The following is a 22,953-nucleotide window of genomic DNA, read 5'->3' as shown; positions in this document are numbered from 1 at the left end:
CTGCAGTCTACATTATAGACTGCCAGTACGCTAACCGAGGTTAAGAACCAGGCTACAGTCTACATTATTGACTACCAGCACACTCACCAAACTTAATAACCAGGCTACAGTCTACATTATAGACTGCCAGTACACTCACCGAGGTTAAGAACCAGGATACAGTCTACATTTTAGACTGCCAGTACACTCACCAAACTTAATAGCCAGGCTACAGTCTACATTATAGACTGCCAGTACACTCACTCTGATTAAGAACCAGGCTACAGTCTACATTATAAACTGCCAGTACACTCACCGAGGTTAAGAACCAGGCTACAGTCTACATTATAGACTTCCAGTACGCTCACCGAGGTTAAGAACCAGGCTACAGTCTACATTATAGACTGCCAGTACAGTCACCAAACTTAATAGCCAGGCTACAGTCTACATTATAGACTGCCAGTACACTCACTCTGATTAAGAACCTGGCTACAGTCTACATGAGTGTTTTTTAAATTATTTTTATTCACTTTATTTTATTATAATTTTTCTATCTACGTGACTTTACCGAAAGAACCAAATAAGAACACGTAGAGAATTGTGAAACTCCGCAGGGCTGCAAGGGAGAGGGGGGAGGGGGCAGTACAGCAAATGGGTTCTCGAAGCCCGTCCGTGTTGCGCTCCGGCTTCGCCGGTTTCCTCCCGGACGAAGCCAAACACTCGTTGAACGGAATCGACCAAACCTCCCACTGGGGTGCCACGGTGGCTAGGAGATGTCAACTACGTTGAACCCCCCCCCCCAAACAAAAATCTTTGTTAATACTAATAGGGTTTTCCCCTTTTTTCTGGCAACAAAACTGACACCTTTTGCAAAGAATCATGTTTACATTAACCACAATACTTGCAGTCAAATGCAAACAAAAAACAATACTCTGATATTTCGATTTAAAGCTTTCGTGACTGCAGGGATTCATCTTCATTATATTATTTTATTATGTTTTATGCTTATTATTTTATTATTTCCATTCTACGTGACTTTACCGAAAGAACCAAGAAGAAGAATACTTTGATAATTTATGCATTGTCCTTGAAACTGATTGGTCCACACCAGAGACAGCTTTCTTTATAGCCGAGTCTCATATGGTGTTCGACCAGATGACGCCAAAAGCCTTGATGACGCCAAAAATCTTTGTTGACAAACATCGCCATCATTGACTCCGCCAATGAAATTTAACACTTTCTGCTCCCCCCCCCCCCGACAGAGATGGACCTGCTGGCGCTGCTGCACGTGAGCGGCTCCCTACGCGGCGTCAGCGCGCTGCCCGCGTCCCCCTCGGAGCCTGCCGGCGCCTTCAAGCTGCGCCGCGCCACCCCGGAGCTGGCGCTGGCGCCCCGGGACGCGGCGCGGCTCGCCGCGGGCCTGCGGCGACGCGGAAGCCTGGGCCTCGCCTTCTGGGCCAAGCAGGCGCGCGGCAACGCGGGCGCCATCTTCTCCATCGGCGGCGGCGGCGAAGGTGATGCTTCTCGCACCGCGACGAACGGCGCCCGCCTGTGCCGTGGGTGACCCCCTTTGACCCCCCCCACTACCACCACCCCCGGACGGTCCCCGTGAGGGTGGCAGGGATTGTGTAGGGGGCGCCACGGGGTCTAGGAGATGTTGACTATCTCGCCTGGCGCACAGGAGGTCGTGGGTTCGATCTCGACCCTGACGCCTGCTGTATATTTGGAGTTTACGTCTCTCTCTCATCATCTTCATCACTGCGGTGGCTAGGAGATGTTAACTACCTCGCCTGGTACACAGGAGGTCGTGGGTACAATCCCGACCCTGATGCCTGCTGTATATTTGGAGTTGATTTTTCTCCGGGTCCTCCGGTTTATCCCTCCACATTTATTGGAGTATTCGGCTGCTATACATTTCCACGTATGCCACTGCATTGGCGGCCACGTCGCTTCTGAAAAATCTATCTCAGCCGAGGTCGGGTGCCGGCCTCGTTCTTGGGCTTCTCCTGCAATTTCCCGCACAGTTCTGGCACGTATGTTGAACTTCCTTCGCACCGTACGTGGCCAACCACGCTCAACGGGTGACTATGGCAATCGACCTGGTGCTGATTCAGAAACAGACCGAGGCTGGCCCGGTTCGGATGTGCGGTGGAAAACAGCCAAACCCCTGACGGCGGAATGCCGTCAGCGAGAAGGAGCTCCCAAGAGACCCACCACCCCCCGCCCCACGCTCCCACCGGGTCTCCCGGGTGTTTTGACCTACTCTTTCACGCTGGCCATCTTGTCTCGCCGTTCATATCGCTGGGTTGACACGGGGCGCCTCGGGCATGTTGACCACACACTCGCCCCACGTCGTTCCAGCTGCCGCGCGCTGTCCGGCACGTGGAATCGAACCGTCGACCTCCGACCTCTGGAGTCCTGCGCGATGACCGCTGCACCACGTGGCAGCACCAAGACGTTTCCAGGGGTTGATTATTATCGGTCGGGTCTGTCCGGGTCAGCGACCCTGAAAAATGTATTTCCGTACACCCAGCACACCACGTCCAGTATACATATCGCGACAACGCTGGGGCACTACCCGTCACGGTGCCGCCTGCTGCGGTCGACAAAGCGACCCGGACAATATTTAGGTAGACGTTAAACCCCGGACAGAATGTAACTTCACGTGGCAAGCACAAAGTGTACTTCTCGCTACGACTGATCTCGTCAAGGGGCGTAAACCATCATCATCGGCCAATCTCACAGCAGTGGCTTTTGGCTCAGCCATCGCACAAAGACGGTGGTCGCCGCATCACCGCGCGCGTCCCGATGCGCTTCTGCGGCCACCTGGAACGCTGTTCCTTACGATATTAGGAATCCACTGGAGCTATGCACTTTTAAATCATCGAGACTGAAAACTAATTTGTTTCCAGCTGCTTTTTGTTTGTTTTCCTTCCTCCGCACCTCCGATTAGCACGGTTGGCGACGTGCGGTGCAAAAGAAGTTCAACATAGATGCGTAACTCAACACGACTCCACCTAACATAACGGAACCTTTCTTGTAGTCAACACAACCCATTGTAACTCACCATAACTCAACCGAAATGAACACCTTCGATTAGCACGTTTGGCCATGTGCGGTGCGAAAGAAGTTCAACGTACAATGCATAACGCGACCTAACTCTACGCAACTTAACGCATAACGCGACCTAACTCTACGCAACTTAACGTAGCGCAACTTAACGCGACGTAACGGCGCAGGTGCCCGATGGCCCGGAGCGGAGGGTCAAGGTCCGTGGGCTTGCGGTTGTCCTGAGCGAGCAGGGGACGGCGTGCGCCGGGGTGCAGAGGTCAATGCTCGGAGGTCAAGGCGTGTGTCGGTTACCGTTGGGAGACGATGCTCAGGCGGGTGGGGGGGTTTAGGTTATTCTAACAGCGAGGTCAGGAGCTATGGCCGGGAGATGTTAAACACTTTGTGCTCGGGGCGGGGGAGGGGGGGGGCGGTTGGACATGAAGATGCTGAACTCATCTTCTTGGTTCTTTCGGTAAAGTCACGTAGAAGGGAAATAATAAAATAATAAAACAAAATAAAATATATTTTTATTTTATTATTTTATTATTTCCCTTCTACGTGACTTTACCGAAAAGAACCAAGAAGATGAATCCCTGCAGTCACGAAAGCTTTACATCGAAAGATGCTGAACGTTCGGGGGGTGTTTAAGAGGAGAAATGAAATTAAAATTAATAAAAAATAAAATAATAGTAAATAATAAATAATACATTTCTTTCTTTTATTAATTTTTAGTTCATTTTTTACCTACGCGACTTTACCGAAAGAACTAAGAATATGAATCCTTGCAGTCACGAAAGCTTCAAATCTAGAAGAAAAATGAAGGTTCGGCCTTGGCGGGGATTCGTTTCAGGCCGGGCTTGTCTGGGGGTTGGAGGTCACGGGGGGCGTGTGGCGGGGGCTGGGGGGGGGGATTTAGGCAGCCCCTGGAAAATCTTTCGTGAGAAATGAAGCGGCGCCGCGTGTCATCGTCGGGGGGGGGGGGGGGGGGTAGGGTAGTGGGGGTCCGGGGTCTGGTGGGGAGAGAACGAGTGGGTGCGGGAAGGGGTCAAGGGGTCACGTGAGCTCGAGTCAGCACCGCAGATAAGAGTTCGAGATTACGAGGCGGCGGCGGCCGTGAGGGTCGTGCCATAGCGACGACGACGGCGGACGGACTCGGCCTAACGAGCGCGATGACAGCTCGTTTAGCCACGAGCAGCAGGGCCACTGCTGAGCTGAAGCAGCAGCAGCAGCCGCAGCAGCCGCAATAGCAGCAGCGGCAGCAATAGCAGCAGAAGCAGTAGGTGGCCACGATGATCGCCGCCCCGTGCACGCAGTCTGTTCCTCCTGTCGCGCGGCGGTGGTGGTAGTTAAGTTCCTGAAGGACACACCGCGTCATGGGAAAATTAGCGTTCTCATGAATGATTGATATATAACGTGGGGTAACGCGCGCGAGATGCGTACGCAGGCCGGGCGACGACCGAGGCGCGTGGGGAGCGTCTAGAAGCATCCAGCAGCATCCCGCGTCACGTGATGACGATGCTACGCCGAGCCAGCCGCTACGACCACCGCTTCCGTTGGCTCGATCGCGCTACGTCCAATTGGCGATCGCGTTATATTAAACAAAAAACGTGTACCCCGATATGTTCATCACCGCGATACGGCCAGTTCGCGTTGTGACAACAACGAGCGTTTTGCAGGAGGGAACGGATCACACTCCTGATCCGACCGTTTGCGGTGTCAATTAAAAAAAAATTTTAATATAGAAAATTATCTCGCGAAAAATGTTGCACAGCACACGTAGAGTTGGCCCCCTTCCGTCTCTCCCACGACGTCGCGGGGATCTGCCAACGTCCGGGAAAATCAAATATACAGCAGCAGGCGTCGTCAGGGTAAGGATTGAACCCACGACCTCCTGCGTACCAGGCGAGGTAGTTAACATCTCCCAGCCACCCTCATAAACGGGGGCGTCCGCCAGGATTCGGACCGGCGGAACCGCGGTAAAGCGGCGAAGGGAATCCGCCGCGGGGGCCGCCACCGCTCCACCGGTGACCTCACCCATTCCGCGTTGTCACCCGCACAGCCGGAGCCGACGACGTCGCCGGCGGTCACGACGACCACCCGCTGCTGGAGCTGTGGTCGAGCTACCGGGCGGACGCGCTGCGCCTGCACTACCGCTCGGCCAGGGGCACCGTGCGGGGGGGCAGCCCGGCGAGCCTCACCTTCCCCGGCGGCTCCCCCTTCCTGAGAGGTGAGCGCCTCCGCGGGCAGCGTGCCACCTCTCGCTTTGTGTTACGCAGACTACAGCAGCCCGGATCCATTGAAGCCCTACCTCCCTCTCTCGCCTCCTTCCTCCCTCACCCCCCTCCCCCCTCCCCCCTCCCCTCCCACCCTCACCCCCTCCCTCCCCCCCTCCCTCCCCTCCCTCCCCCCTCCCACCCCTCCCTCCCTCCCTCCCCCCCTCCCCCCTCCCCTTTCTTCCCAAATTCCCCTCCCTCTCTCCCCTTCCTCCCTTCCCCCCCTCCTCTCCCTCCCCCTCTTCTTCTCCCTCCCCCTCCCTCCCCCTCCCTCCCCTTTCTTCCCCCCTTCCCCTCCCTTCTCTCCCCTCCCCCTCCCTCCCTCCCTCCCTCCTTCTCCTTTGTGCAGGGAATTGAGTTTTCAGGTCCATACGGCGTACAGCCGTTTCAATGCGGGCAACAACAAAAATATAGTTTATTTTATCTATTTTGTTTGGGTTTCTCCCTTGTGATGATGGGACTTTGTAGGATGAACGTTGAGTATTATAAGGGGCACGGGGTGACCAATAAGGTCTGACTTGGTCTGTAATAAGGTAGGGGCAGGTTTGTAGTGGTGAGTGTAGTGGTGAGTGTACTAGTGGTGAGTGTACTAGTGGTGAGTGTACTAGTGAGTGTAGTAGTGGTGAGTGTACTAGTGGTGAGTGTACTACTGATTCGGGGTTGACAGCTATGCACTCGTTTCAGTGCGAGTCGCCTCTCGCAGGAACACAAGTGACTGAGCGCCACGCTCAAGTTCATAACTCGGCGTAGGCAGGTCAAAACACATCCCCCCTCCCCTCCATGTACGAACGTGAACTTTCGCACCGTACGTAGCCAACCACGCGAATCTCTCTCCGCTGCCCCCCCCACGCCCTCGCTAGACGGGCAGCAGCGCTGGGCGCGCGTGGCCCTGTCGCTGTCGCCGCGCCGCGTCGCCCTCATGGTAGAGTGCGACGCACCGCTCGTCCTGGAGCCTCCCGCGTCGCGTCCCGGCGACGTCCTGGACCTGCGCCTGCCGCCCGCCGGGGCCCGCGTCGTCCTCTCCGGCTCGGCCGTGGGGCCCTCGCGGCGACGCGCGGCCGCCGCGGGGTTGGAGAGGTCGGAGGAGAGGTCTAAGAGGTCGCGGAAACGCGAGGGCGGCCGGGGCGATGCGGCGCCGGCTGCCCGAGTCGCGGCCGGCAAGTTTGTGGTGAGTTCCCCCGCGGTGGCGCGCGGAGATGAGCCGGCGGGCGCCGGCAATATGTTAACTACCTCGCCTGATACGCAGGAGGTCGAGGGTTCGATCCCCCAAACTCTGACGCCTGCTGCTGTATATTTGGAGTTTGCGTCTCTCTCTCACCATCACCACGGTGGCCAGGCAGGTTGTTAACTACCTCGCCTGATACGCAGGAGGTTGAGGGTCCGATCCCGACCCTGACGCCCGCTGTGTATTTGGAGTTTGCGAATCTCTCTCTCTCTCTCCCCGTGGTCGCGTGGATTTTTCTCCGGGTCCTCCGATGGTTTTCCCCTCCACATTTAAGATCGACGTCATGCGTTTAGAGTATTTGGCTGCTATGAATTTCCACACAATGATGATAAGCCACTTCGTTGGTCCATCACTTGTTGCCAGGTCGCTTCTGAAAGAAAGAGCAACATGGCTCGGTGGGGCCTTATCTGGTAAAATAAACAAAAAACTTTAATCTTCTTGGTTCTTTCGGTAAAGTCACGTAGAAGGGAAATAATAAAATAATAAAAATAAAACATTATAAAATAATTCTCACGACAGCTGTCTTTCCCACAGACCTGTTCTTCACCTGAGGACGGCTGCTTGCGTTGTGGCCGAAACGTCGTGAGAATTATTTTATAATGTTTTATTTTTATTATTTTATTATTTCCCTTCTACGTGACTTTACCGAAAGAACCAATAAGATGAATCCCTGCAGTCACGAAAGCTTTAAATCGAAAAAAAACTTTAAATATACCTGAATAACTAAGCCACTACGCACTGCGGCTAATTGCACGTGGCGCCCCTCCGTAGCAGTAATAATAACGACACATTTATATCTACCAGATCTAACCTAAAAAAACCTCTGTCGTGGTTAATATCGGTCGCGAAAGCCTCCTTTGTGTTGAACGAACTCGGGTCGCCGGGTTCGTAGCGAAGAGCGCTTGACGCTTACACCACCGCTCCCCATTGACAAATGGGTACAACAACAACCGCCATTTGCCACTAAGTGGCGGTAAAGTCACCACGACGCTTGTGCCAGGCCATGTGCACCTTGAGGCCACGTGAAGTGTCGAACACCCGTTGGCAGGAGGTCACGGGGCAGACCCAGGTGCCACGGGTCGACTGATCGAGATGACCGAGATGAACGGCTGATGCACCACCACCACAAATGGACACACACACACTCACACACAAGACAAAGATCCCCCGTGTAGCCTATTAACAGACTGTTGGGGCGAATGCTGTTAGCGAGCACCTATGAAGGCCGGCACGGCACACGAATGGGTGGGTGGCCAGCACCACGCCTGGCCGCCCTTGTCTTCCCAGCGGCAATGATTTTACACACCGCACCAGGTACTCATTTGAGGCTGAGTCGATGTAGGGGAGGCCCAGGACCGGTTCAGATAATCGTCACCGGTGTTGGCCGTGAGCGGGAATCGAACCCGGGTCGCCAGGTTAATAGTGCAGCGCGCTAACCACTGCACCACCGCTCCCCGCACACACACACACACGGACTCACGGACGCAGGGCAAACGCTGACCTCTGGGGACGGCCCATCAATTCACTTTGAGCCGTTCCTGTGCGTTCTCGCTCGTAGATTGGACAACGGGAGCGTTCTGAGCCATACGTCTCAGTCACGAGTGAGTGGGGTGATGGTGGTGGTGGGTGTGGGTGATTGACTGTGTACACAAGGTCCCGGGTCTGGAGTCTTTCCCTCTTAATCCCCCGTCTCTCGGATTGCTTCGCAGACACCCGGTGCCGCTGTTTTTGAAAGTACAAAGATCAGCCCCGGCCATAGGAATGTGGAATCTCAAACCGTGGGATCAGGACCGCACCTCGCGCTTCGGCGTCCGAGCACGGAAACTCTCTTGACATTAAAACAAATTAAATTAAAATGTTTCTGCCCTTAATCGTCGGTGCTTTTCGGTGGCAAGGTCACGGGACAGGTCAAGAGGTCAACGCCGCTAATCCGGAGTACGTTAGCGAGTCACCAATGGCTTCACACGAAAACCACAAAAATCACAATCATCGCGTCAAACGTGCTTCTGCGCTTAAATTGCCAAACATTCCCCGGCTCCGTGAGTCGACTTATAACTAGATTTGAAGCTTTCGTGACTGCAAGGATTCATACTCTTAGTTCTTTCGGTAAAGTCACGTAGGTAAAAAATGAAATTAAAATTAATTTTAATTTCAAAAATGAAATGAAATTAAAATTAATTTTAATTTCATTTTTTACCTACGTGACTTTACCGAAAGAACTAAGAGTAAGACTTAAAACTATCGGTGGGACGTTCGTCACGTGGGGCACGGTGGATTCTGAGAAAGTGGCACCCGTCTTAACTGCGTGAGACCAGAGGCCCTGCGTGAGAGAAGGGGTGACCTCAAGACTAGTTCTCTGACATCCGCTTCCCGTGGGTCGCTCTCCAGCTCCGAGTGGACACTTCGCGTCCGTGCCAGAACGCCGATGTTGCGCGCTCTGGATAAAGTTTTGGGGAAAATAAAATAAATGACAGACACATCATAATAATAACATTTTTTATAGCCTTATATAACTGCGCAGTCGCTTGCGCCAAGTACTTATTGAACGAGTTTCTGCGAAATAATCCGACGTATATTTAATAAACGTGCGTTATAGCTCCCTTCGGAGCGAGTCTTAAGCCTCAGTGAGGCCTTTCCGGGTAGATAAAAATACCTCGTAGGGCAGTGGTTAGCCCGCCGCGCTCGGAAGCCAGCAGTCTGAGTTTCATTCCCGATCACAGCCAACATCGGTGGCAGCACTGGGGAGACAAAGGCGGCCGGGCGTGGTGCTGGCCAGCCACCCCCTCGTGTGCCGTGCCGGCCTTCGTAGGTGCTGCTACTCGCTGACGGTCTGTTATTAGGAAGCCACTGGAGCAATGCACTTTCAAATTTGGTTTGAAAACGAATTTCTGTGGGACTGCTTGTTGTTGCGTTTGGTGTTGTTGTCCATCCCCCGCACCTCCGATTAGCGCGGCTGGCCTACGCACGGTGAGAGAGAAGCTGTGTTGGGGATCTTTATCTGAACGCATCTCTCTCACTGTGATGTAAACAAATATAGAGTTCAATTTTAATTGGCTATTTTATGGAGGGACTGTGTATTGTACTGTGTATTGTATTGTATTATGCGTTGTATTGTGTATTGTATGATTGTGTATTGTACTGTGTATTGTATTGTCTTGGTGTGGTCTGGGGCTGCTTTTGTTGTTCTGTTGCTGCCTTGCCCAAGCTTGGCAATTGGTGTACTTATGCACAGCTACATAACTTCATCCATTTTATGTATTTATTATTTAAAGTGCTTTCCTTACCTTTCCTATACTTTGCACTGCTATCGTGTTCATCTTTTATAGTTTGTTGTTGAAACTTTCTGATCCCGTGCCCCCCTGACAGGACGTCTGCTTAAAAAAAGAAAATGACGTTAAAAAAAAAACACAAAGAGCTTCACAGCTCATCGGATTTCTCCAGGACTGACGAAAATTCCCACTCTGACTGTGCCCTCTGTGCTCCAGGGCTACTGGCGAATGGCGAAGATCTTCCCCGGCGGACTCAGCCGCAGGCCATGGCACTGTCCGGGCCTCCAAGGTGAACCTTACCGCGACAGGGCAGCGGGGGGTGGGGGGGTGCGAGGGGGGCTATCAATCAATCAAAGAGCCCCCCCCAATACTGAAGTAAAATACTTTGCAGAGAGGATTTACTGAGGAGGTTGGGTTTCTTCCTTCCCTACCACGTGCCCCCTCACCCCCCCCCCACGTGCCCCCCCTTCCCCTCCCCCACGTGCCCCCCCTCCCCCCCCACGTGCTCTCCCCCCACGTGCCCCCCCCCCTCCCCATCCGGCTCGGCTCGGTCGGCCCGCAGTTTGGGGAGAGCGTAAAACTAAAAACCAAAAAAAATGTTGTGCACGTGGAAATATAAATAAAGTTAAAAAAATCAAACCACGAGCGATTAATTAGGGACCCGCCCCCCCCCCCCCCACTTCTTTACATAAAAACAACAACAACAAAACGGGCACAGGTGGCAAGCCGCCGTTTCGGGCCGGCTCCTAATTACCGGCGTCGAATCGCTGAGCCAGCGCCGCCGCCGCTGAGAGATTCCGCAGTTAAATTTGAGAAAAATAAAGAAAAAAAGTTGGGTTAGGTGAGAGGCAAAGGGGCAGCCTCTGCAATTGCCCACTCGCGCCACTGCTGGCAGAAGGGCCCACTCCGCTGCAGCTCACCCCCTCTTGGGCAGAGGGTGTTTGTGGCCTGCGCGCTCTCTCTCTCTCACGCTCTGTCGCGACGACCCTGCCCATTGTAGACTTGCAGAGCTGATTGGCTGCGGTGAAATGTCCACGCGTTGGCCACGTCGCTTCTGAAAAAAAGCTACCGCAATAGCTCAGTGGGGGGGGGGGGGGGGGGGGGGGCCCTTACCGGGTAAAATAAAAAAAATAGTATGAAAAATAGCGTGAGGTGCACCCGTTCGCACAGCTGCTGGGGGCGACGTGGGGGTCAGGGGGGGATATTTAAGAAAGTTGCGCCGTCGTTTAAAATGCCGCTCCGCCCGGGAGACTACGTACGTACGTTGCGTTGAACTTCTTTCGCGCCGTGCGTAGCCAAGTGCGCGCTAATCGGAGGTGCGGGGGAAGGACAACATCGGAATGAAGAGCGTTCCAGACGGCCGCAGAAGCGCATCTCAAAAGTGCTGCACGATGCGGTGACCGCCACCATCTTTGTTCGATGAGCCAAAGCCGCTGCCGCTGCTGCTGCGAAGATGAGCGGAGTGTCGCGTGGTGGTGATGGTTTATATCTCCTGAACGAGATCCGGGGCGAGGTGCTGTGGTTCATTCGCGGTGAAGCAGATTCGAGCTGGAATCCGAACCGGCGATGGCGGGATCGCGAGTTCCAGCGCGATGACCGTCGCGCCACGTGGCATTTTCCTAAAACTTTAACTTCTTAAATTCAACAACAACAACAACACGAAGCGACCCCGCGAGCGAAGCTCGAGGCGGGTAGCGGCAGCTCGTGGGGCCAGCGAACATCCGCGAGCGAATAGAACTCCAGACCCTGAAGGCCGCGGCGGCGACCTGCGTGGCGTGGATCGCGATCCCCGGGGCCTCCGCCAGCGCGATGATGGAGCGTGGCGCGACGGGACGAGGGGGAGGAGGAGGGCCGGGCGGCGGCGCCAGGGGTCTGAGCCACCGAGACCACGGCCCACGGATCCCCACCACCCCCACAACCCCCCCCCCACCCCCCGCTACCGACTGCGATAAGTCACCGAGGGAAGCGACGTAAAGCGGTCGGGCTGATTGATGAGCCAGCACTCACCGATTCAGTCCGGTCGCTCGCTCGCTCACAGTCGGCCAGTCGCCTCCTTGCGACTCTTCTCTAGCTGCTACCAAGGTGACTGCTCCCACGAACTTCACTCACCGATTCAGTCCGGTCTCTCGCTCGCTCACGTGGTCAGGTGTTTTTTTCTTGAAGGTAAATAATCGAAAACACAAGTGAAGCTCGGGGCGACGTAAGTGACAACTTAACTTGGTTTCATCAAACCCTCGGCGTAGCTATTAACATTGAGAACCCAAGGGGTGCAAGGCTGCAGCCAAGGTGAAGAAGCACTGCTCTAGCGGGCCTGTGGATGCTGAGCTTGGTCAGCCCGGCAGATTTGCGTGCGGCAGTGATCTCGTCACGTTTCGCCGGCGGAGCGCGTGACGGCGCTTGCCCCACTGTTTCTGTTCGTGATTGTGGTAGCGGGGGGGGGGGGGGCCCTTGAGCTTCCTGGGTGCCCGGAGCTTTTGCTTGCCCCCCCTCCCAACGCCCCTCCCCTCTCTCTCTCCGTCTCCTCGCGCTGTGCCTCTCTCCTCGTCCCAGCTGGCCTCGTCGCGTTCCGCAGCGGGGCGGTGTTTCGTTACGCGCTTTGTATTGAATTACGTTCGCCTTCGCCAGTTATGCGCTCGGAGCACACGCGCACGTGCACGCACGCGCGTGCACGTGTGCGTGCGCGAAGGGCAGCGCTCACAACAACGAGCGAAGCGCCGGGCGGATAAAGTGCAGCGAGTTGGCTTGGTGGGCGGGCGGGGGGGGGGAGCACAGTCGGTCCACCCCACGGCACCACCCGGGTCCGTCCCGTGACCTCCTGTCAGCAGCGAGCCTTCCAAATTTCACGTGGCCTCAATGCGCACCTAGCCTGGCACAAGTGCCGTGGTGATGTCAGCGCGGCTGCTGCTGTTCTGCGTGCGTACACTGCTGATGGAACCGCATTGAAACGTCGGACACCGCGCCAACAACTCAAACGCTCCGACGCAACTCTTCGCAGCAGTCAAGGGGAGCCCTCTGAGACTCTGCGTGTGCACGGCGGTACGCGCGGACTCGTGTTGAACACGCGTCCGCGCGTATGACCAGGCGTGGTGGTACGCGGCGGTACGCGCGGACTCGTGTTGAACACGCGTCCGCGCGTGCCTGGGCGCGCCAGTCGCCAGCACATGTTTAAGCTTTGTCTGAAAAAGAAAAAAAATAAAGTTAATTTTGAGCGGCACCCCGGAGTAAATTGAAGCAAGATGGTGCGAGCCGGTCCCCCCGCTTTGTTCCCGTGCCTCGCGTCCCCCGGGAGAGGCTTTATTTGATTCGTACGACGCCCGCGCGCTCTTATCCACGACACGCATCGATACCAAGACAAAGATCCCACACACCGCCCGGGTAGCCTGCGTGCGCAGTTGGGGCAAGTGCTGGCGGCGACCGCCTATTAATGGTCGGCATGGCGCCACGCCGGGGTCGTCTTTGTCACTCGCGTGAGGCCGAGTCGACCTAGGGGAGGCCCAGGACGGGTTCAGATAATCGCCGGTGGCCGTGAGCGGGTGTCGAACTCGCGTCGCCGGGGGTTCGTAGTGACAGCGCGCTCACCGCGACACCACCACTCCCCCACCCTTACATTGATGCACACAGATAGATAGATACACAGCAGAGGTTGCAACCGGGTACCCGATACCCGTACCCTACCCGATACCCGGCTACAGACAGAGAGAGAGAGAGAAACAGCAGATCAGGCTGAGCTGTCAATGCTTTAACTGCCTGCGGTTAAACCGGGTTCTCCACCGTGTGAGGTCATCGGTCTCCGTCGGATCACCAATTAACGTTGGGCTCTTTTGCACTCAGTCTGGCTACGTTCAAACTCCGAGAATTGGATATCGGTCTGGATAGGGCAGCGTGTTTCCCACCCGCTGTGCCACGTGAGAGCAGCGGCGGGACGGGAAACTCGCCGCCCTCTTGGTGGCGTGACGAAGAGAGAGGCCACTTGGAAGGAGGAGGGGGTGCCAGGGGTGGCTCTGCGTCGTCCGCTTCCCCTTTCCGCTCCGTTCCGCCGGGCCGGTCGCCGTGACTCCGATTGTGTCCGCCAGCGATCAAACAACCGGGACAAAAAACAAAACAGAAAGACAAATTGGTTTCTAGAAAGAAACTCACGTGGACAAGTACAAAGACCCGCTCCCGCCACACCTTCACAGATTGCTCGGGCGGTATACATGTGTCTGTTCACGAACACCATATGGACAGACAGATGAACACACAGACACACACAAACGTGACAGAAATGGAGAGACACACTGAGGGACGGACAGCCAAACAAACAGACATACAGATTGAAAGATGAACAGACGGACAGACAGACGCACGGATGGATGGGCGGACGCAACGGACACATTTAACCGTCGTGCTCCTACCGCCCACACACGAGCCCGGCTTTTTATTCTCTTTTCAAAGCAACGCAAGAATCAAGAAGACAACAGAATGGCCCCCCACATGGAGGAGGGGGGGCAAAGGGGAGGTCACGACCTCTCGCGACGCCTCCCACTCAAGCCCGTCGCGATGCGTCTCCCGTTGGCCGCGAAGTCGCGGCCCCACGTGCAGCGGCCGCTGCGAACGGCCGTTCCCGCTGGGCCGCCCACGGCCGCCCGTTCATAACTCGTCACTCGAATCGTGACGAACTCGCAGCTGAACACCGGCACCCCGACGCTGAACCCTAGCGCCGACGCCAACCCTGACCCTAACCCCAACATCCTGCGTGCTGTGTTGGCTGCGTGCGGCGCGAAAGAAGATCGGCGTGCGTGCGTGAGCCCCGATCGCCGCGTGCTCCGTGCGCGAGGTCACCAGCAGAGCGTGCGTCGCCGCACGGCGCTCTCAGATGCGCTTCTGCGGCCACAAGTGATCGAACAACGCCCCGCTGCTGATCTCGTCAAACGACATAAACCACCGTCGCGCGACACTCGCCGCACCGCCGTGCGCTTTCAGATGCACTTCTCGTGAGGGTCTCTGTGGGTTTCAATGGGCCTCTTGCTTCCGATATTAGGAAACCGCTGGGAGCAAATACACTTGTAAATCACCTCGATTGAAAACGAATTTCTTTAGAACCGCTTCGTCTGTTTAGTTTGTTGTCCTTCGCTCCCGCACCCTCTGATTAGCACAGTTGGCTACGTACGGTGCAAAAGAAGTCCAACACACATGCATACATACAACCGTGTGTCAATCCACTGCTGGATGAAGGCCTCCCCAGACCGTTCGGATATCACTCGCCACTGATGTTAGCCACGGTCAGGAATTGAACTCAGGCCGCCGGGTTCATAGCACATAGTCATAGACACTGCGCAATGCTCTACCGTATACTAGGTGATATACAGTCTTGCAACCCACTTGCTGTACTGTAGGACCCCTGGTGGCAAACTGAGCTTCTGCGCATGATGAAAATTCCTCGCTTGTTTTCCAGATGAAGACCTCGGTCCAAAACCCCAAGGGACCACCACTAACATCACAGTCAACCCCACGACCCCGCGACCCACGACCCCGCGACCCACGACCCCGCCACGCCCTACGACCCCGCCACACCCTACGACCACGCCACGCCCTACGACCCTACCACGCCTTACGACCCCACCACGCCCTTCGACCCCGCCTAGCCGTACGACCCCGCCTACGACCCCGCGCCCCACGACCCCGCGCCCCACGACCCCGCGCCCCACGACCCCGCGCCCCACGACCCCGCGCCCCACGACTCCGCGCCCCACGACCCCGCGCCCCACGACCCCGCGCCCCACGACCCCGCGCCCCACGACCCCACGCCCTACGACCCTGGCACCGGTGACCACGGAACTCGACAGCTCCTCCGTTACAATGACGACAACAGCGGCAGCGAGCGATGAAAACGACGATGACTACGACGGACTTCGCCTGCCACCGGCGCCAGACTCATCGCTCCTCGAGACGTCCGGCCTGGACGGGGTCACGGGGGTGGCCGGGGGGGGAGGTCGCGTTGAGAGCGACGGCACGGATTGGTCGAGCGCCGCAGACATCTTCGGAGAGTTCCCCGCGGCTCCAGGCCTCGGCCCGGTGAGTGACCTCGACGATGGCGGCAGCGATGACGTAGGAGGAAGGGCTCGGTCTTCGTTCCACCGTGTCTCCCACGAAGATCGGATGGCGACGACCACGGAACGCCCCGATGCGGAAGCTTGGGGAGGAACTGCCGACTTGGCTCGTGACCTCGACGGTGACCCCGGCCGTGACCCCGGCTCCAAACTCGAGCCATCGATGGATGCTGGCTCGCAGCAACTGGACGGCCGATGGTCCGGCACCGTCGGTGCCACGTGGCCCGGTTCAGACGAGCGGCTCGCTGGGGGCTTTCAAGTGGATGACGGCGACGACGGCGATGATGGTGGTGACGGCGGTGACGGCGGTAACGGCGGTGATGGTGGTGATGGTGATGATGGTGACGACGGTGGCGATGGTGGTGATGGTGACGACGGCGGTGATGGTGATGATGGTGGTGATGGTGGTGATGGTGGTGACGGCGGTGATGGTGGTGATAACGGTGGCGACGGTGGTGACGGCGGTGACGGCAGTGATGGTGGTGATGGTGACGACCGTGACGACCGTGACAACTATGGCGACGATGCTCGTGAAGCTCGTCCGCTGGTTGGCGAAGTGGAGGAGGACGCCGACGGGGAGACAGGGCCGGGATTTGCCGGTCCCCCGGGCTCGGCGCGTCACCGCGCGCCGATCTCTCGATTCCGCCCGGCGGCCCCGCCCCGCCCACACGGCGACGAGGTGGCGGTGTCGGTGGAGGCGGATGACGACGACGATGAGAGGCACCCCCTCCCGGTGGACGACACGCGACTGGGGAGCGACGACGAGGTGGACGACGAGGTGGACTACGCGCTGTACGGGCCGCGGGGCTTGGAGCCCGACGCCGAGCTGGACTACTACCCCGACGACCTCCACGATGAGAGCGACGATGACGACGGCGGCGGCCGCGGTGTCGAGCGAGGAGGACGAGGAGGAGGAGGAGGAGGGGGCGGCGGGTACGCCCAGAGGCACGATGTGGAGGCGTTCAACTTGGCGTCGAGGGAGGTGGAGCTCCGCGGAGGCCGGCACCGTGGCGTGGACCGAGACGGCGGCGATGGTGGCGGTGGTGGCGGCGGTGGTGGCGGTGGTGGCGGTGGTGGCATTGGTGGTGGCGGTGGACGCGTCGGGGGTCACGCTTCTCCTCTGCTGGCAGACCAGGGGGTTGGCGGTGACGGTGGCGGTGATGGTGGGGCAGACAGGTGAGTGTGGGGGGGAGCAGGGTTTGGCGCAGCGCGCCAGGTGAACTGAAGCAATATTTTGGTCTACAGTTCTTTATCACAAGCGACGTGGCCACCACAAATGATAGCTCAACGAAGTGGGCTCTTCATCACCGCGTGCAGATTTATAGCGGCCAGACACACTCTGAACGCGTGACGTCGATTGTGGAGGGAAAAACCAGGGGACCCGGGGAAAAATCCACGGTGAGAACACGCAAACTCCAACTGTACAGCAGGCGTCGTCAGGGTCGGGATTGAACCCATGTCCTTCTGTATGCCAGGCGAGGTAGTTAACATCTCCTAGCCACCGTGATTATAATGAGAGAGAGACATGCAAACTCCAAATATACAGCAGCAGGCGTCAGGGTCGGGATCGAACCCACGACCTCCTGCGTACCAGGCGAGGTAGTTAACTCAGATGAGGTCTTGGGTCACCCATCTGTGTGTGTCTGTGTGTGTGTCTGTGTGTGTGTATGTGAAGCGGTAGTGTTGTGGTTAGCGCTACACTGCGCTACGAACCCGGAAACCCAAGTTCGATTCCCGCTCACGCCCAACACCAGTGACAATTATCTGAATCGGTTCAGGGCCTCCCCTAGATCAACTCAGCCTCAAATGAGTACCTGGTGCTATGCGTAAACATCAGCACTGGGGAGACAAAGGCGGCCGGGCTCGGTGCTGGGGTGTGTAGTGCGTGTAGTGTGTGTGGTGTGTGTGGAGTGTGTGGTGCGTGTAGTGTGTGTGGCAAGTGTGGAGTGTGGTGCGTGTAGTGTGTGTGGCGTGTGTGGTGTGTGCAGTGTGTGTGGTCTGTGTGGTGTGTGCAGTGTGTGTGGTCTGTGCGGTGTGTGCAGTGTGTGTGGTGTGTGTGGTGTGTGTAGTGCATGTGGCAAGTGTGGAGTGTGTGGCGTGTAGTGTGTGTGGAGTGTGTGGTGTGTGCAGTGTGTGTGGTCTGTGTTGCTGGGCATGGTACTGGCCACCCCCTCGTGTGTCGTGCCGGCTTTCGTAGGTGCTACCCGACAGCACTTACCTCCGGCAGTCTGTTAAGGCTTCAGGGGGTGTCTTTGTGGTGCAGGCTGGACACGGACACGGTGGCGCGCGTCGCCGCCCGCCCGCCCCTGTCCTCCGGAGACGCCGCTGGTCGCTTGTCCCGGCTGGAGCAGGAGTTCCAGGGCCTCGCCACCATGCTGGACATGCTCAAGGCTCAGGTACATGCGGGGGACGTCCGTGCGTGTATGTGTGTGTGTACCTGGTGCGGTGTGTAAACATCGCCACTGGGGAGACAAAGGCGGCCAGGCGTGGTGTTGGCCACCCACCCCCTCGTGTACCGTGCCGGCCTCCACAGGTGGTGCTACTCTCTAACAACACTTGCCCCAATAGTCTGTTGAAAGCGATGGTTGGCGCCCTGCGCTACGGACCTTCCCGTTCACGAGGCCACCATCGCCAGTGATGATTATCTGAACCGGTCCTGGGCCTCCCCTCAATGAGTACTTGGTGCGGTGTGCTTCCCTGCATTATAACCGGCCCCGGCTTGCCAGAGTTGCCGATCATGAACGGCGAACGAAGATATACGAGACTCGTGGAGCGAAACGTCGAACATTGCACCGGGCAACTGTGCAGGCTGTTGTCCTTCCCCGCACCTCCGATTAGCACGGTTGGCTACGTACGGTGCAAAAGAGGTTCAACATACACACATAGACTCACACAGAGACCCATAGACTCACACAGAGACCCATAGACTCACACAGAGATCCATAGATTTACACAGAGACTCATAGACTCACACAGAGACCGATAGACTCACACAGGGACTCATAGGCTCACACAGAGACCCACAGACTCACACAGAGAGACTCATAGACTCGCACAGAGACCCATCGACTCGCACAGAGACCCATCGACTCGCACAGAGACCCATAGACTCACACAGAGACCCATAGACTCACACAGAGACCCACAGACTCACACAGAGACCCACAGACTCACACAGAGACCCATAGACTCACACAGAGATCCATAGACTCACACAGAGACCCATAGACTCACACAGAGACCCATAGACTCACACAGAGACCCATAGACTCACACAGAGACCCATAGACTCACACAGAGACCCATAGACTCACACAGAGACCCATAGACTCACGCAGAGATCCATAGGTTTCCACAGAGACTCATAGACTCAAACAGAAACCTATAATCTGTTGTCTTTCCCCCGAACCTCCGATTAGCACGGTTGGCTACGTACGGTGCGAACCAAGTTGAACGTACACACACACACGTATCCAGTAAACATGCCGACGTCGGCGGGCCAACGTTGGCGTTTGGTCAGAACCGTCGGCCCAGCGACGTTCACGTGTTGACTGGGAGGCCGCGTGGGAGAGGGAGGGAGACATCCTCATCATAATTTGCCGGGAATCTGTTCGATCGCGCCGGTCTACGTAGCGCGTCCCGCACCCCAGCAGCTGCGTCCGATATTCAATCCATTGCAGCGCACGTTTTGATATATATATTATTATATGTTTTTTAAATGGAATTCTCTGTTGGGTAAAGATTTAAAACAAAACAGCCAAAGCAGATTCCACCAAAATAAATCTCGAGAATGAAAGACGTCCAAGATATTCTTCCCAGTCGCGGAGCTGCGTTATTAAATTCCTCCGCTAAAGTTTGATGCTGTGGGGGGGGGCGGGGGGGGGGGCGGCGGGGGGGTGTGAGTGGGCCTCAACGTCAGCTGTGGCCGGCTTGTACCACGCCGGTTTTCTTTTTGGCCGACGTTTGCGCCAGGCGTCACGCGGAGTTCATCGCTTCAGAGCTGTCAGCGCAGCAAGCGCTGGGGCTGCTCTATCTCTCTCTCTAGCGCCAGCAGCAGTAATTCTGCCGCTGCTGCTGTGTTGAGGTCAGGGCACAATTTGTACTCGCGTGTGTGTGTCAGCAAGTTGGCACAGGTGGCGCATCGGGCAGTCATCTCAGTCAGTCGACCCGTGGCACCTGGGTCTGGCCCTCGACACTTCACGTGGCTCTTTGGTTCTTTCGGTAAAGTCACGTATAAAGATAAAATAATAAATTAAATAATATTTTATCTTTATACGTGACTTTACCGAAAGAATCAAAGAGTAATTCCTGCAGTCACGAAAGCTCCAAATTTAAGAACTTCACGTGGCCTCAACGTGCACGTAGCCTGGCACAGGCACCGCGGTGACGTCACCGCCACTTGTTGGCGAATGGCGGTTGTTGTTGTTGTTGTTGTCACCGTGCGTCTTCGTACGTTGCGGGCGGTGTGGTGGGTTAACGTGCCACCCTACAGACCCGGCAAACATCTCAACTCGGTCACAGGACTCCCCAAGGTCGACTCAGCCTTGGATGAGCACCGAGTGCGCTGTGTGACCACCAGCATTGGGAAGACAAAAGCGGCCAACCGTTGTGCCGGCCACCCGACCCCCGTCACGCGCCGCGCCGGCCTTCGTAGACGCTGCTCGCAAACAGCGCTCGACCCATACCGTTTGTTATTTTCGGTAAAGTCACGTGGGTAAAACATTAAAATAAATTAAATCACGACGTTTCGCGTGCAACACAAGCGTCCTTCTTCAGGTATGGATGCTTGTGATTAAATTTTTTGGAATTTTTCACCTACGCGACTTTACGGAAAAAACCAAAGAGTATGAATCCTTGCAGTCACGAAAACTTCAAATCTAGAAGCGCTCGACCCGACGGTCTTGTCAACGCTATACAGGGGCGTGTTACGTAATAACAATAATGTTTAAAATGAAAACGGCTTGGGCCTTGGCACCGCCTTTGCCGTGCACGGAGAGACCGCGTTGACGCTGACGGATGCCTCGCGTTGTTTTGGTTACAGTTGTGGCCACGCTCTACTGCCGACGCAAGGCGCTTCGTTATCCACGAAGTGTTTACGTTTCATATCGAGCGCATCGTTCACGGCGATGGCAATCGGGGCGCCACCTGTGGCTAGGAGATGTTAACCACCTCGCCTGGTCTACAGAAGGTCGTGGGTTCGATCCTGACCCTGACGCGTGCTGCTGTGTATTTGGAGTTTCAGTGTCTCTCTCTCTCATCATTATCACGGTGGCTCGGAGATATTAACTACCTCGCCTGGTCTACAGGAGGTCGTGGGTTCGATCCTGACCCTGACGTGTGCTGCTGTGTATTTGGAGTTTTAGTGTCTCTCTCTCTCATCATCATCACGGTGGCGAGGAGATGTTAACTACCTCGCCAGGGTACGCAGGAGGTCGTGGGCTCGACCCTGACCCTGACGTGTGCTGCTGTGTATTTGGAGTTTCAGTGTCTCTCTCTCTCATCATCATCACGGTGGCTAGGAGATGTTAACCACCTCGCCTGGTCTACAGGAGGTCGTGGGTTCGATCCTGACCCTGACGTGTGCTGCTGTGTATTTGGAGTTTCAGTGTCTCTCTCTCTCATCATCATCACGGTGGCTAGGAGATGTTAACCACCTCGCCTGGTCTACAGGAGGTCGTGGGTTCGATCCTGACCCTGACGCGTGCTGCTGTGTATTTGAAGTTTCAGTGTCTCTCTCTCTCATCATTATCACGGTGGCTAGGAGTTGTTAACTACCTCGCCTGGGTACGCAGGAGGTCATGGGTTCAATCCCGACCCCGACGACGCCTGTTGCTGCTGTAAATTTTCTCTCTCCCCGTGATCGCGTGGATTCATCTCCGGGCCCTCCGCTTTTTCCGTCCACATTTGGAGTCAACATCGCCGCGCGTTTCATAATATTTTGCCCGATGTCAATTTCCGCGCGATAAGCCGCTCCGTTGAGCCATCGTTTGCGATGGCCGGGTCGCTTCTGCGAACGAGCTACATAGCTCAGTGGGGCCTTAAACGGCAAAAAAAAACATTGTTTATAGTTTGAGTTTAGTTTTGCTCGACAAGTCGTGATGCACGGAAGCGTGCTGGGGAGGGGGGGGAACCACGGACGAGCGGGGCAGGCAGCAGGAGCCGCGCAGCGAGCCGGCCTTGGCGCTGCCAGCGATTTCCCAAGCTCTGCAGTCCCCTCTGTATATTAAGATGCTTTCGGCCAATAGGAGCGAGGGCATTCATAGCGTGGTGTTAGGCTATCGGAGCGCTCGGGAGGAGATAATCTACGCGTGTGTTCGAGGGGGGGGGCAGCGTTCTATTCCAGTACCGATGGGACAGATGGATATTAGTCCACGCTGTTGTGTCAGCTAGCATTTGTGTATGGTTGATCATCGATAATTATCCGGCACTGCACGATTATCCGGGCTGCTTACAACGCTCCAAAGGCTGTTAACCAGTCGCCGGCGATCGCCGGCATGGGCGTGTGACACATCAATGTAGATACGCTTGATTTCAGTGACAAATATTGCATGGGGTACATTATATACTCCGTACAACTTAAACAATGACAATACTGCACGTATATACACATCACCCCATGATGCAGAGTCTTCGAGATTGGAGTGGTGAGTACGGTTCAGTGGATAGAGTCACTTGTTACAGCAGGCCATTTTTTTGCGTCCATTTGTATGTTCACCTATGTCAGTTTCTCACGGTAAACAAATGAAAAACACAAAAAACACGAACACACACCGAAAAACGTAACGTCGTGCAAGAAGGTGCAACATTAAGCTATTTTTAAAATGACAATCTAATTCACGTGATTATCCGGCGTTTTGCAAAGTCCCGCGCCCCCTTTGCCGGACAGCCGACGATGGGACCGCACGTTGTAAATGCTCCTTTAACAAAAAATCCTGGAGGGGGGGGGGGGGGAAGAGACGATCCAAGGATTCGAGTGGGGAGCAGCGACAGTGGCCCCAACAGACCGGGCCGCCCCCGTCCGGAAGACGCAGATGTCCCGGCGGATTGCCTGGCGATGGTCAACGGCG

General features: G+C 56.1%; 1 protein-coding gene across 1 annotated transcript in view; it reads left to right on the top strand.

The window, feature by feature from the left end:
- The window catches only part of LOC133360298 (kielin/chordin-like protein), a 112,452-nt gene that overhangs the window by 17,692 nt on the left and 71,807 nt on the right, over positions 1 to 22,953 (top strand). The window contains exons 2-7 of the mRNA XM_061578941.1: positions 1,242 to 1,493; positions 5,090 to 5,257; positions 6,164 to 6,471; positions 10,014 to 10,086; positions 15,232 to 17,062; positions 18,150 to 18,282. Of these exons, the coding sequence (XP_061434925.1) occupies positions 1,242 to 1,493; positions 5,090 to 5,257; positions 6,164 to 6,471; positions 10,014 to 10,086; positions 15,232 to 17,062; positions 18,150 to 18,282 (2,765 nt within the window). The remainder of the gene's footprint in view (positions 1 to 1,241; positions 1,494 to 5,089; positions 5,258 to 6,163; positions 6,472 to 10,013; positions 10,087 to 15,231; positions 17,063 to 18,149; positions 18,283 to 22,953) is intronic.

This window comes from Lethenteron reissneri, chromosome 68, assembly GCF_015708825.2.
Source record: "Lethenteron reissneri isolate LAM-NWPU_2019-01 chromosome 68, ASM1570882v1, whole genome shotgun sequence".
Classification (NCBI taxonomy): domain Eukaryota; kingdom Metazoa; phylum Chordata; class Hyperoartia; order Petromyzontiformes; family Petromyzontidae; genus Lethenteron; species Lethenteron reissneri.
Note: the sequence above shows the minus strand (reverse complement) of the source record. Positions and strands in the feature narration are given on the sequence as shown.